Consider the following 13,062-nt stretch of genomic DNA (forward strand, 5'->3'; position numbering starts at 1 on the left):
TACCTATGGTGCATGTTTAGGGTTGATGTGGGCAACTGTTTTAAGGATGATGATACCCATCAACTGATACCCACCCAGACACGGGGAGAAGCATGAAACTCCAGACGCCCCAGGTGGCCTCGGAGTCATTTATTGTATTTTTAGCCTATAGAAACTAATAGGGTCTTTGTTTCTATCCAGAACCTATAATAATCACTCAAAAAACACAACGTATTCCCAACTGCATCAGACTTTTTATGGTTAATAATTGTTCTACTCAAAAAATAGTACCTAACCAGAAAGTATTTTTGTTTTTTGACAGAAGGAGGAACTGGAATCCGACTCTAAATGGTTGGTTAGGTTTTGTATGGTCAGCTTGCCTTTCAAAACTGGAAGATAGATCCTATAAAATATACTTATACTATTGTCATTGCCTTTGTCTTCTGTACGTAGTATCTTTATTTGTGCTGTTGCCCTTCTGAAGAATGAAAGTACCATTGCCATAAAACAACTAATGCTGACCCCAACAGCAAAACTAGCAACAAATGTTTATGCATGTGAGATACAGCGGTTTGTGTCTCTCATAATTTACTCTTCTCAATTCTCTGCCAATTGGAATAAACGAGGAGGCCTGGCCTGGCTAAAGTCATTCCTAAAGAGTTAGTGCTTTGATTAATTGATTTTTAATTGAGTATTTAAATGCGTGATTTCCAAATGTACATAAAAAAAATTAAAAAAAAGTCAAATGATGATGAATATCAAACCGGGGGAAAAAAAACATGATTTATTTACATAATTTAACTGGAAGGTGGTGAAAATCGGGAGCAATGTGAGACGTTGCATGCTTGTCTTCAAATGTATGGTCAGCTCTATCTGCTTCCTGTAGTATATCATTAATAGGACTGGCCAAACCACTAGACAGAGCAATACACAGTCATTCTCTCGCAACAGGGGAGCAACTAGGAACATGATTGTGAACACGCAGCGTGACGTTTGGTGACCTTTCTCCATGGAGAGACCTTTTGGCACACAGCTGTATTCTAATGGTGTTATGTTCCGTCAAAAAGCACTGAGAGGAGAGTGCGGCCAGGGTCAGTTTAGAGAAACGATCATTTACTGCCTGACAACAATGCAATCTCAGCTTTCTGCCACAAGATCATAAACACAAATTGTTCAGAGAGGGAAAGTCACAAATATAACCATCTGCGGGCTCTTAATGAATACATCAGTGTTTGCATTTGTCAACCAGTTTTTCTACTCCAGTATTTTTATAGGACGAACAGGTCAAATCACAGCTCTTATTGCCTATTTTGGCCGTTTTGAGATTTATAACTCTCAAATACTAGAGAGTATATCACCAGAACAATTCAAATATCATTTTCTGCTGCTGTTGTTATTATTATTATTATTATTATTATACTGCATATTTTACTGTATCATAAACATTCTAGCCACAGTCCAATTCACCTGCGATGCCCATTCTTTATGTACTCACATTTTCCCATGTAAAAGCGTTTTTAAATGGCTGATCAAACACTCCCTCGCACTTTTTTTTGGTGCCAGGCAATTTTCTTCAGTAATAGGATGGTGGAGCACATTTTATCCGGGGCAAGGCGCTTCATTATCTTTAATAAGCTGTTACATGGGCATGGAATAGCGTTAAATGGTCCAGTGCGTTCAGTTTGCCGATCTTGACTCGTAATTCAATGCAGTTTTTACTCGGCGTGCATCATTGCATCTGCAGCAGATTTACATCCATCGTGACCGAACATATTAATAAATGCACTTAATGACAGAATGACTGAAATGCTCCGGTTGTTTGGTGTTGGAAATCAACAGCGGTCCTTCTGACTCAAGTGCTGGCAATCTGGCCTGTAATTATGAGCAAGTAAACAGTCCCACTCAAAAAGCGTACAAAATGAAAACTGAGAAATAATGGTTGGCTTGTACACTTGTCGGATTTGTAGATGATATAAGTAGATGCTAATTATCCCAAATTTGAGCTTGAGTATGATTACCTAAAAACATAAAATGCCTAAAATTGGTATGGCTATGCATGCTACAACTCTTATACAGCTTCTTCTTCTTCTACTGCTATTTATATACAAATATATAATTGAAATACTGACCCAACTTAATTATTACTACTACTTCAACTAGAGATGGGCAATCTATTGGAATTTAGAAAATATTGTGAACAAATGTGAATATCGAGTTTATTGTCTATATTACAACAAGTGCTGGGTAAAAATGCATACATTTTCTACTGCTTGTTCCCGTTCGGGGTCATGGGTGATTGGAGCCTATCCCAGTGACTTTGGGCCTTAGGCGGGGTACTGGACAGGGGCCAGCTCTTCACTGATAAAAAAATAAGTATAAAGGTATGTTCAAATTCATTAATTCTATTAATTTTATTTATTTATATAGGGAAAGCCCAATAAGAAACGTTCTCTTTTCCATGGATAACCTGTTAAAACACAACACAAAATAAACAACAAACAAGCACAGGATACTAAAACACAAATAAAACATTAAATAAAATTAAGCTACATACATTTAAAAAAACACATTCATACATACAATGAGATAAAATTATAAAACAAGTGCACTGGCACTGTCCTTGAAAAGTTCTTTAAAATCATTAAAAGGCATAAAATGATTCAATTTAAAAAGTGTCTGTGTTTTGTTCCACAGGGAGGGAGCAAAGTTGCTGAAAGCCTTTTTCTCCTGTCTCTGTGTTGATATGATGGCTTTGTAAGATAAAAATGTCCTGAGACCTCGAACGGTGAATACCTGAACTGGTGTGCACTTGATAAATAATCAGGCAAAATGCAAACTAGAGCCTTCTACACAAACAAAAGGCAGTACTGTTCTCGTCTTGCATCCAATGATTGCCATTCTACTTTAGAATATAATTCACAGTGGTGAGTTCTGTTTCCTTCCTCTGTAATGAACCCCAGAGCTGAACCTTAGATCTATAGAATGCATATATAATATCACCATAATCTAGAACTGAAAGAAATGTTGCCTGGATTAAGGATTAATTGTTTTCTACAATTAAGAGGATCTGGCTTTAAGATTATTTGTCAGCTCTTGTATGTGTTTGTTGAAGCAGAGTTTATCATAATAATGGGGTTCTTGTTCAATCATATTACCATCAAGCATAAGAAGAGATATATTTTTTGGGTCACTGGAGTGTCTTTTTGGACATATATATGTATGTATATGTATTTTAAAGGTTTTTTAATACAATATGTCAACACAAAGAAGTATACAGAACAAATGATCAGTTTTAATATATTGTCACCTTTTCCCTTGCTGCTTGTTGCAATCTTATAACCCTAATCCACAAAATCCTTGGAGTTGGATCTTCTTTATACCATTTATGATGTATGGCTTTTTGCTTTTTTTGAAGCTGCCAAGAACATTTAATCAAATATATGCCCCAAATGTATTACTGAACCTGTTTTTGGTAACGTGTACCCCAATATTTTTTTTCACCAATACCTTCCCAAAAATATGACAATTTGCTGCATTACCAAAAAACATGTGCGTGTCCCACATCCTTTTCCCCACACAGTGTCCAACAGAACTGATGTGTAGATAATGATCCTATTTAATGGTGTAATGAAATACCTTACTTTGTTTTTCCAACAATCCCTCCCTTAACTTAAACACATTATACATACTTTCTCTACTACTGATGGTGCTGCTCCTACTACTCCTGCATATCCACATTGAGGATTGTTATGTTCTGGTAGCTAGTATTACTCACCGTCACTCACCTTACAGCTGAAAAATACTCCTCCTCATTTACAGTTTTTGTAAAAGTGTAAATATATCAGTCATTGCAGTTAATCCCTCCACCCCTTTATTTATCATAAGGCTTAAAATTACAGTGTAAGCTTAGCCTTGTTGGCCGTTAGTAGGAGAGCTGTGGCCTGCAGATCACATGAGATTTGATTATGGAGCTAATAAAATCATGCTTGTCCCTGGCTATCTGTTTGATCCACATCCTCCTGCTTCTCAGTCTCCCTTCGGTGTCCTGCTGATGACCGCTCCATTCTGGAGTTCTTTGTTACTGCTGTTTTCTGCCTTCATTTTGCCAGCCACCTTGCAAACGACCCCGGCACAATATGCACATCCATCTACACCTCCGCCTCCCGTGTTGGTTTTGATTCTGCGGAGGCGTTTGCAGGGGAGAGATTGTGTAGCACCTTTTTTCTTAAGTAGTCTTTCTTTATATCTATAGAGCTGTTTTGTGCATGTGACTTACATCTTTCAGTCGAGTGAATCGAATAGAACTGAAGAGGTGTGTTTAATCTGCCTACATTTCATATATACAGAGGCATAGTTACCCAGCAGGGTATCTGATCACCAGGGGCCCCATAGGGCCACAGGCTCATTATAGTAATAACATTTCATTGACTGTAGTTTTATACTTCAGAATCACAATAGGTGGAATGACATCAGTGAGGCCAATTTCTTTGACTTCCTGTCTTCATACATGGGTTCAGCAATTGTTGTTATTATTGTTGCAAAACAGAAGAACCATACTATGTCTATAAGCAACTTATTTTTTTTAAGTTCAAAAGGTAAAGAGAAAAAGAGATGTCTGGAAAGACGTTTCTGATCTACAATCCACAGATACTAGAGGTAAGCAATTTGACAAAATAGTTTGAAGAAATACCATAAAGTAAGTAATTAAAATACTCTATGATCAGCCCAATTGTAGACATGTAAAACAATAACACTTAATTTGATGCATAAACACATTAAAGAGTAAGAGTAACAGCTTCTCTGTGATCAGGCAAAAGACTTCCTCTTTTGATGTGTAGAGATTTGAGCAGAGCACCCACAACATTTTTAAAAGCTCCTCGACGCTTGCCTCCAGCACCATGAAAAGCCACTAATTGTAAAGGAGAGTTTTTATTTTTCACAGCGAGACGTTCCTGGGATCGATTCCCGGGTGATGCAGGGCCTTTCTGTGTGGAGTTTGCATGTTCTGTCAGTGTCTGCGTAGGTTGGCTCCAGTTTCTCCGACGGCTAAAAACATGCACAGTAGGCTCCTCCCCTCTGGGGCCAGGACTCCCCTGAAAAAGCGATGCTACATCTCAGTGGGACCTTCTTGGTGATATGAAGGTCAATAATAATACAAAATATATGCTGTTCTTGAACTGTGCTTTGCAACATTGGAATTTCAGTGTCCATTTTGGGCATGTCGTCTTTAGAAGCTCTTTAATAGTCTTCAGGTTGATTTGATCCATCACTGCACTGTGGTACTGAAGGCCTATCCTCTTGTGTGCCTCCATTTGCTTTTGTAACTTGTAACATTTACTCTTTTGGAGTCTTGTGTCGTTGCCCCGTCTCTTGAGTCTCAATCATTGAGACTTGCTGACCTGGACCTGCTCACTGAGTTGAGCTAGAAGAGTTTATCCGTCTTAAAGGTGAACTTGTATCAGGCATTCATGGTCATGCTTTCTGCTACAGTTAAGACCATGTTTTAGGTGGATGTATTGATCGGTTATATATCAGAATACTCCATGACATTAATCTGTTCTACTATTTAAATTGTACAGTCTATTCACTTTTTGTATGATACTTGAACGTTATAGCCCATTTCAGATAGACTGAGATTGGTATTGAAAGACTAATACTTAGTAGTAGTAAAGCATCTCGGACCTAAGCAATCTAAATCATATCAATTAAAGTGCGTTAAAACCTTCTCATTTCCTAATCTAAATACATTTGTCAGAGTAATGAAGTGTTATTTGAGCACAGTTAAAAATGCTGCGGTGGAAACAGAACATTTTCCTGTTTTTGTTTGAATGACCTTTAAACCAGAAGTTGCACACACTCGTGAGCACATACTGGGAGTGGGTGATAGAAATGGAAATGTGCCGATAGATGAGAACCAACACAGGTGTTCAAATATTTGACCTTGGCCTGTTGTGTCTGAACTCAAACTGTCTCATGGTCACTGCAACATTCAGCAAGTCCAAAAACATTTCACTGAATGCTTCTTTTTTTTTGTTTTAACTTTAGTTTTAGTGAAGAACATAAATCATGATAAGAGAAAAGGAGACAAGGACACTGGGATAAAATATTCTATCAACATGCCTCTGTAATGCTTTATTTCTTTTAAATATCAGCTTAACCACAAATCACCTTTATGTTGTGCATATCTAATTTTGCATAACATTTTCAAGGCAATATTTATGGATGACCTTTGCTATAAACAGGCATAATTTGATATTCACTGCTCATCTGTGTTTACAAATGACTTTGACTTTCCAGTTTCACCACTTTGTTAAGATGGGTGTGTACTTGGATTTCAACTGATTTGAGTAATTTTTCTGTATTTTTGCAGGATTAAAAACCTACCTGATATCCGGCAGAAAGGTGGAGCTTCTGCCTCAGTGTAGCTGCACACAGTTTGGATCTGCAGAGTCAGAACATTTGGAGCAAAGCGTACACTCCCCCGACAGTGTCCATAGTTCCTCACATAGCGTGAAGGTGAGCTTCTTCTTTCTGTCCATAAGAAGTGCTTCTCTTTTTCCGCTTTCTCCATATTGTATGAATTTGTTTTAAAACATACTGGTAGATTAAGGTGTGTCGAAAATATTCTACTTGTCCTCATTAACCACACATTAAATATTTTTTCCAGTCCCCCTGCTTGTCTTGTGGTGTGGCCTTGATCCCTGGGGAAACTCAGGTTGCAGAAGAAGGACTGACGCACAACTGCCATGATGACCTGAAGGCCAATAGCGTCAAGGTTTGTCTGTCAATCCAGAGATAACTTGAAGTCTAGATATCGGTATTGCATGGAATTTATAAAAAAAAAAATCCTGGTTGATGACAATGTTGTGGCAATTCATATGGTTGAGGTTCAAATACCACACAAAAAGTGAATGGACTGTAAACTGATCCATTAAAGAGCAAAAATTACACTTCATACCACTTTTTGACAGTGTACGAAAAATCGTTTTTTATTGTAGCTACTTGATATTTTAACTACATATCACCAAAACACTGTTGCAATGTTTCCCATGTTTAATATACCACCTCCAAATCAATCACAACACAAGTGGGTACGTCAAAACTATTACAAAAACGGAAGTATTTGATACACTTACTTGCAGCACCATAGTCATGAGCGTACGCATGGTCTTTCCTAGGACTCTTCTAATCTGGAGTGTTTGCCTGCTGTTTCTATGGGGATCGCCCCTAAGGCTCTGAATGGTCTGCTCAGCCCACGCCTGGAGGCCTTGAACAACAGCCAGACTTCATTGTGTGAGATGTTACAGGAAAAGGAGAAGAAGACGTGGGGCGGAGGGTTGATGGGCATGGACCACTCTGCTCTCATCCCACTGCGCTCCAAGAACTTTAGAGAGAGGAGCGACGCCCACTTTGTAGATGTTATCAAAGAGGACAGGTGAGGCTGGTCTTTGCACATGAAGTGGCACATTTTAAAGATGCATGTTCCACAGTATGGTTTTTTGGTTGGTAGAAGGTCTTGGATTCAACTCCTGAGTGGCACATGTACAAAAGGCTTTTATTATGGGCCCAGGACTCCTATAAAAAGAGTCAATAAATAAATCTAATTATAAGTGCACTCTGTAAGATCCGTGTGCTTCATAAAATGTCTTTGCTTTGTTTTGAATGTTCTACAATATGGTATAAACTTTCAATTATTCAATTACATATGTTTTATTGCCAATAAAACTCTATTTTCTATGGAGATAGTTTATTGTATGCCATTATGTGGAATATTCCGGGCAACATATTTCCACGGGGAAAAGTTTGGGGGCCTCCACCCAACAATTTACATAGTGCCCCTTCAAACTTATTTTTCCATGGAGACAAGCAAGTGATGCCACCAGGCATAACAGGTCAGATCTGTGGAAAGGCGACCCCATTTGCAGTAATGTTTATCAATAAAAACACAACTGAGGCCAGCTCGATAAGTTTAATGCGTACTGTAATAGCTCCATAGAAACAAACCGGCGGCAGACTCCTCACTGGAAAGTGCCTGAGTGCACCTTTTAATACATTGATTTTACATCATTTTATAATAATTTGTAGAAAAAAAAAAGATTTAGTTAAAACTCGGAACAAACTCTTGATGTTAGATTATTGATTATAATGAGTACTCTTTTGTCCACTGCAGCCTCATGAAGGACTATTTTTACAAACCTCCCATAAACAAGCTGAGCCTCACCTTCCTGGAAAAGAGCCTGGAGTCTGCTTACCGGATAAGCTACCAGGAGGAGGTACGTGTGCGCCAATGTGTACCATTCATATTTTGCACTCTAAAATGATGCAAACATCTAAAGATGGATTTATTTCTATTGCAGTGTATCCGATTTTGTCTTGTGCCCTTTACACTTAAACTGCTGGCATTTACTTAAGCTTACTCACTATATTTGTCACCATTTTCATCATTTAACATTGTCTGTAAAGACAGTGTTACTATTAGGAAATGTGCCGTATTCAATAGAAAACATCACTTGTAAAAAAGGCTGTACAGCATTAGTAAATTTAGCTTTGTGGATTAAGAAAATTGTAGTTTATTTTCAAGCCTCCCTAGAAAGTTTGAGTTTTAACAAACCAGCCAGGACTGCAGCAAACCAATGCAGGACTTGAGTATAGATTTCCATGAGCCTGGGATGCCCCCTGCTGGTATAATAAGTGCATTTTTATTATTATTTTTGGCTGTCTTAATTCAGTTTATCAGTCATTTTATGTTTTATTTTTGACTATTTAGATTTGAATTAAATTACTTTATTTTGATTAGAAGCTAATAATAAATTAATATCTTTTTTTGCATTTAAGGTTGACTCCCAGACAGCATTGCAGACTTTTGCCACCCCAACTTTCTGTTCATTCTTGGACATGTTGCTGTGTTGCTTGGTGTTCTTTGCGCTCTCTTTGGCGTGTTTCCTTGAGCCCATCATCACACAGCAGAGTTTGCCCATGTCACCTCTCACTATTACGGCTGTGGCTGCCCTGCTAGAAGTGCTGGCTTTGCTATTTGCAATACGGTAAGACAAAACAAAAAGATTTAACGGATTTATCTGATGTAGTTATGTCAATATGTATTATTTATTAATATTTATATGAATTGTTTTTATTCTGTTTTACGTTGATAGCACTTGGTTGCATTTAGAGTGTGTGTAATTAGAGATGAAGTCACAGTCAATGGGGTACATTACATGGGAACATACAGGCAACCTGTGGCTTATAAACTCAAGACCAGTGTTTTCACTTTGAGTAGTATATACTGTACGGTTGTCCAAACAATCAATACCCAGATACCCGTTGAAAAAAAACCTGAAAAATAGTTTTGAAACTCATTTTAATAGATACTGAAAAAATGCATATTTGTGTGGCCTGGTGGTTGGTTAAAGCAGCAGCACATATGCCATATGCCCCATGTGCAGCCAGAGTTTGAATCCCAGCGTCAACAATTTACTGCATGTCCTCCCTTCTCTCATCCCCATTTCACACTAAAATCGTCCTGTCTAATAAAGCCTATTGGCCAAAAATCCCCAAAATGAAATAGGACAAAGTTAGGCCTTTTCTGAAAAGCTTTAGAATGATTTGATCCATATCTGAACTTGTATAAGACCACATGTTTTTGTTTTAAACTTGCATTCTATTGTCTAAAAAGTTCCCCATCCATGGTATCAAATTGCTTAATGTCCTTCCCTCTCATATCCATTTCAAATGAATAAAAATAATGATGTAGGCTTAAATAAGGGATAGGGTTAGGAGTTGGGGTAATAATGATTATTTATAAAAAGAATATTATTGTGACAGGTCTGAGTAAGCTGCCTCCTTCCTCCACAGCATGGCCTTTTACCTGGAAAGAGCCCTGCCCTGCACAAAGACTCTGATGAGGGTCATATCAGGCTGGATACCCCGTCACTTAGCAGGGGCTGTACTGGTGTCTCTGCCTGCTGTGGCAGTCTTTTCAAATGTCACCTGTAACATGCACATGTCAATTCAGGTACCCTGCCTTTTTCTCATCGATTTGTATTACGTACACCACCACATTTAGTTTGACCTTCTTGAAAAAAAACACAAACAATTTTATTTACAGCTCACCATGTTTATCTGCTATGCTGTCATCATAGCCATAATTCAGTACTGTAGCTTTTGTCAACTCTGCTACTGGATGCGATCAAGTCTGGCAACATTGGTTGGTCTGGCATTACTTGGCCTGCTCTTTATGTCACCATGCCGGTATGTGTAAGCTTAGAATAACACGTTCAACCAAAATGTAAAGATGTGGTAACATTGTTATATTTTACAGTGTCTCTACTGATCTGGAAAACATGATTTGGTAAGTGGTGTAGTAGTCGTGACAATTAAGTCACTCCATTTTATGTGCTGAAACAAATAGTCTGGTACCTTTTTAATATATGGTTTCCTCTTTAATAAGGTCACACGGCTACCATAATGACAGCAATAGTACACTAGTGATGTCAGGCAGACCAAGAGATGCAGATGTGCAGCTGAACTCCCAAAAGCTGCTCGCACCAGAGGCCTGTGTGGCCTTTTTCCTGCTCCTGGTTCTAGTCTGGTTCCTCAATCGTGAATTTGAGGTCAGTTATCGTCTGCATTATCACGGGAATGTAGAAGCTGATCAACACCGGATCAAGATTCAAAACATGAGGGATCAGGCCGACTGGCTGCTACGTAACATTATTCCCATTCATGTGGCAGAGCAACTAAAGGTTACACAGAGCTACTCCAAAAACCATGACAATGTTGGTGTAATTTTTGCAAGTATAGTCAACTTCAGTGAGTTTTATGAAGAAAGCTACGAAGGAGGAAAGGAGTGCTACCGTGTCCTCAATGAGCTCATTGGCGACTTTGATGAGCTCTTAAGAAAACCTGCATATTCAAACATTGAAAAAATTAAGACCATTGGAGCAACATACATGGCAGCTTCTGGGCTGAACACACAGCAGTGTGCAGAAGCTGCTCACCCTCATGCTCACCTTCGAGCTCTTTTTGAATTTGCTCTGGAAATGATGCAGGTCGTGGATGACTTCAACAAAAACATGCTAGGCTTCGGCTTCAAACTTCGCATTGGATTCAATCATGGCCCTCTTACTGCCGGTGTGATTGGCACAACTAAGCTTCTTTATGACATCTGGGGTGATACAGTCAACATTGCCAGTCGCATGGACACCACAGGGGTGGAGTGCCGCGTTCAGGTCAGTGAGGAGAGCTTCTGTGTGTTCAGTAGCATGGATTATGAGTTTGACTATCGGGGAACAGTAAATGTTAAAGGCAAAGGTCAAATGAAGACCTTCCTTTACCCTAAGAGCAGTGATAGTGGCCCGGTGCCCCAGTATCAACTGTCTGTATCTCCAGAGATCAGAGCCCAAGTGGATGGTAGTATTGGACGATCTCCCACGGATGAAATTGCCAGCATGGTGCCCAACCCTAACATAAATACATGCAGCACTGCTACTATGGTTCCCAGTGCCAGTAGAGGTTCATCAGCTACAGGGCTTTCCCTCATGAAAGACTCAGGACATCGGGTTACAGGTGAAAAGAGAATGTCTCCAGAGGTGTCTTTTAACAAGAGGTCTGTCTCTCATAGTGGTCTAACATCTGTAATCAACGTGGTGGAAGCATCAGTGTCTGAAAATGTTAAACAGCACTTCATCTCATCTTCTCCGCAAACGTCAGCCAACCTTCATCCTGCAAAAGACACCAAAAAGATAGAAAACGATCATATTACTAAAAGTGGGACATTAACTAGACTATAAAATTGCCTCTCTCATTATGCCTCTCTACCCTTTAATATCTATGTACACTTCCGGATTTATCTGTCAATATTTCTAAGAATTGATATGTTTGCTATGTTAGGAGGACTCTTTTTTTGTCTTAAATCAGACATTTTTGACGTGCAGTGACATCTTAAAAAGATGGTTTACAGTGTAATGCATTATTCTTGACCTTCTTTTGCCTGCTACAGATCTCAATGTCTGGTATTTATCTACTAATAATCCTAATCCCTCTGAATTGTATTAATACTTTTCTATGTATTTTAAGTGCCTTAGATTATAAATTAAATGTTTAGATTTAAGCCTTTAAAACAATGACTAAAGGGAAACATTTTGAAAAACCTTTTATTTTCTAGTTACATTTACAATAAGTGTCTTTTGCTATACGTCAATGAAATTTGCGAAAGGTGATCTTTTATTTAAAAAGTGCTCACATTCTTAAAGAATTACAAAGGGAATCTATTTTATCAGCTATTGTATGGGAAATTAATTCTGATTTGTGAAATAAGAGATTAATCAGAATAGACAGAGTAGTGCAGGCTTACTTGAGGTGTGCACACAGACCATTTGGGTGTGCATAATAAATATATTTCCATGCTCACTCAGATTAGATGTAGGTTTCTGTGTAAGAGCAGAAAATGACGAGGTTAAACTAAGAGATAACCTAGCCTTCTTGACTGAAATAATAAATCAGCAGTCAGCCATAGAAAAATACAGAGAAAGGTATGCTCTCTGGTATATAAGCTTTATTTGTTGATTTCTATAACTTCACAAAAAAGCAGGGCTTGGCCTCAGTTTGAGATGTAGTTTTGTGTCAGTGTCCATGTCACAACACAAAGTAGCTCATGCGATCTCTGGACTAAAAACTGATTCTTTCTGATCGCACCTTTCATGTGTCTCATGAGTTAGAGGATTGTGTGTTCACTAGCAAAATAATCTTTGTTATGTGCTATAATTCTGTTATTCGTATTGTTATGTATTAAACCCAAATTTAGTTATTATGGGCACCTCCCTAAAGTCTACAAATGCACTGTTTTGAGTGTTTAGTTTTAGTTTAACATTTTGGCTTGTGCCTTTAATTGTTTAAGCTTTTAATTTAATTGCAACTGCAACTTTAAATAAATCAGTGCCTTGATAACACAATCTATTATATTATATATACATATACTATAAACAGGGCCTTACTTATTTTTATATTTTTTATATATTTATATTATGTTATACACTCATTGACTGCTATTCATTTTTAGCTTATGATCACACAATCCTTCTACAA

At 38.1% G+C, this 13,062-nt stretch overlaps 1 protein-coding gene across 1 annotated transcript in view; it reads left to right on the forward strand.

Moving 5' to 3' along the window:
* Positions 1-12,715, forward strand: part of LOC140358468 (adenylate cyclase type 9-like) — a 31,244-nt gene extending 18,529 nt beyond the window's left edge. The window contains exons 2-10 of the mRNA XM_072443320.1: positions 6,350-6,495; positions 6,647-6,754; positions 7,158-7,414; positions 8,150-8,252; positions 8,815-9,023; positions 9,832-9,991; positions 10,085-10,227; positions 10,298-10,327; positions 10,427-12,715. Coding sequence (XP_072299421.1) covers positions 6,350-6,495; positions 6,647-6,754; positions 7,158-7,414; positions 8,150-8,252; positions 8,815-9,023; positions 9,832-9,991; positions 10,085-10,227; positions 10,298-10,327; positions 10,427-11,768 — 2,498 coding nt within the window. The 3' untranslated portion in view covers positions 11,769-12,715. The remainder of the gene's footprint in view (positions 1-6,349; positions 6,496-6,646; positions 6,755-7,157; positions 7,415-8,149; positions 8,253-8,814; positions 9,024-9,831; positions 9,992-10,084; positions 10,228-10,297; positions 10,328-10,426) is intronic.
* The last annotated feature ends 347 nt before the right edge of the window (positions 12,716-13,062 follow it).

Source organism: Eucyclogobius newberryi, unplaced genomic scaffold (assembly GCF_026437365.1).
Source record: "Eucyclogobius newberryi isolate DKJ021-1_F unplaced genomic scaffold, fEucNew1.0.hap1 SCAF_13, whole genome shotgun sequence".
Lineage (NCBI taxonomy): Eukaryota > Metazoa > Chordata > Actinopteri > Gobiiformes > Gobiidae > Eucyclogobius > Eucyclogobius newberryi.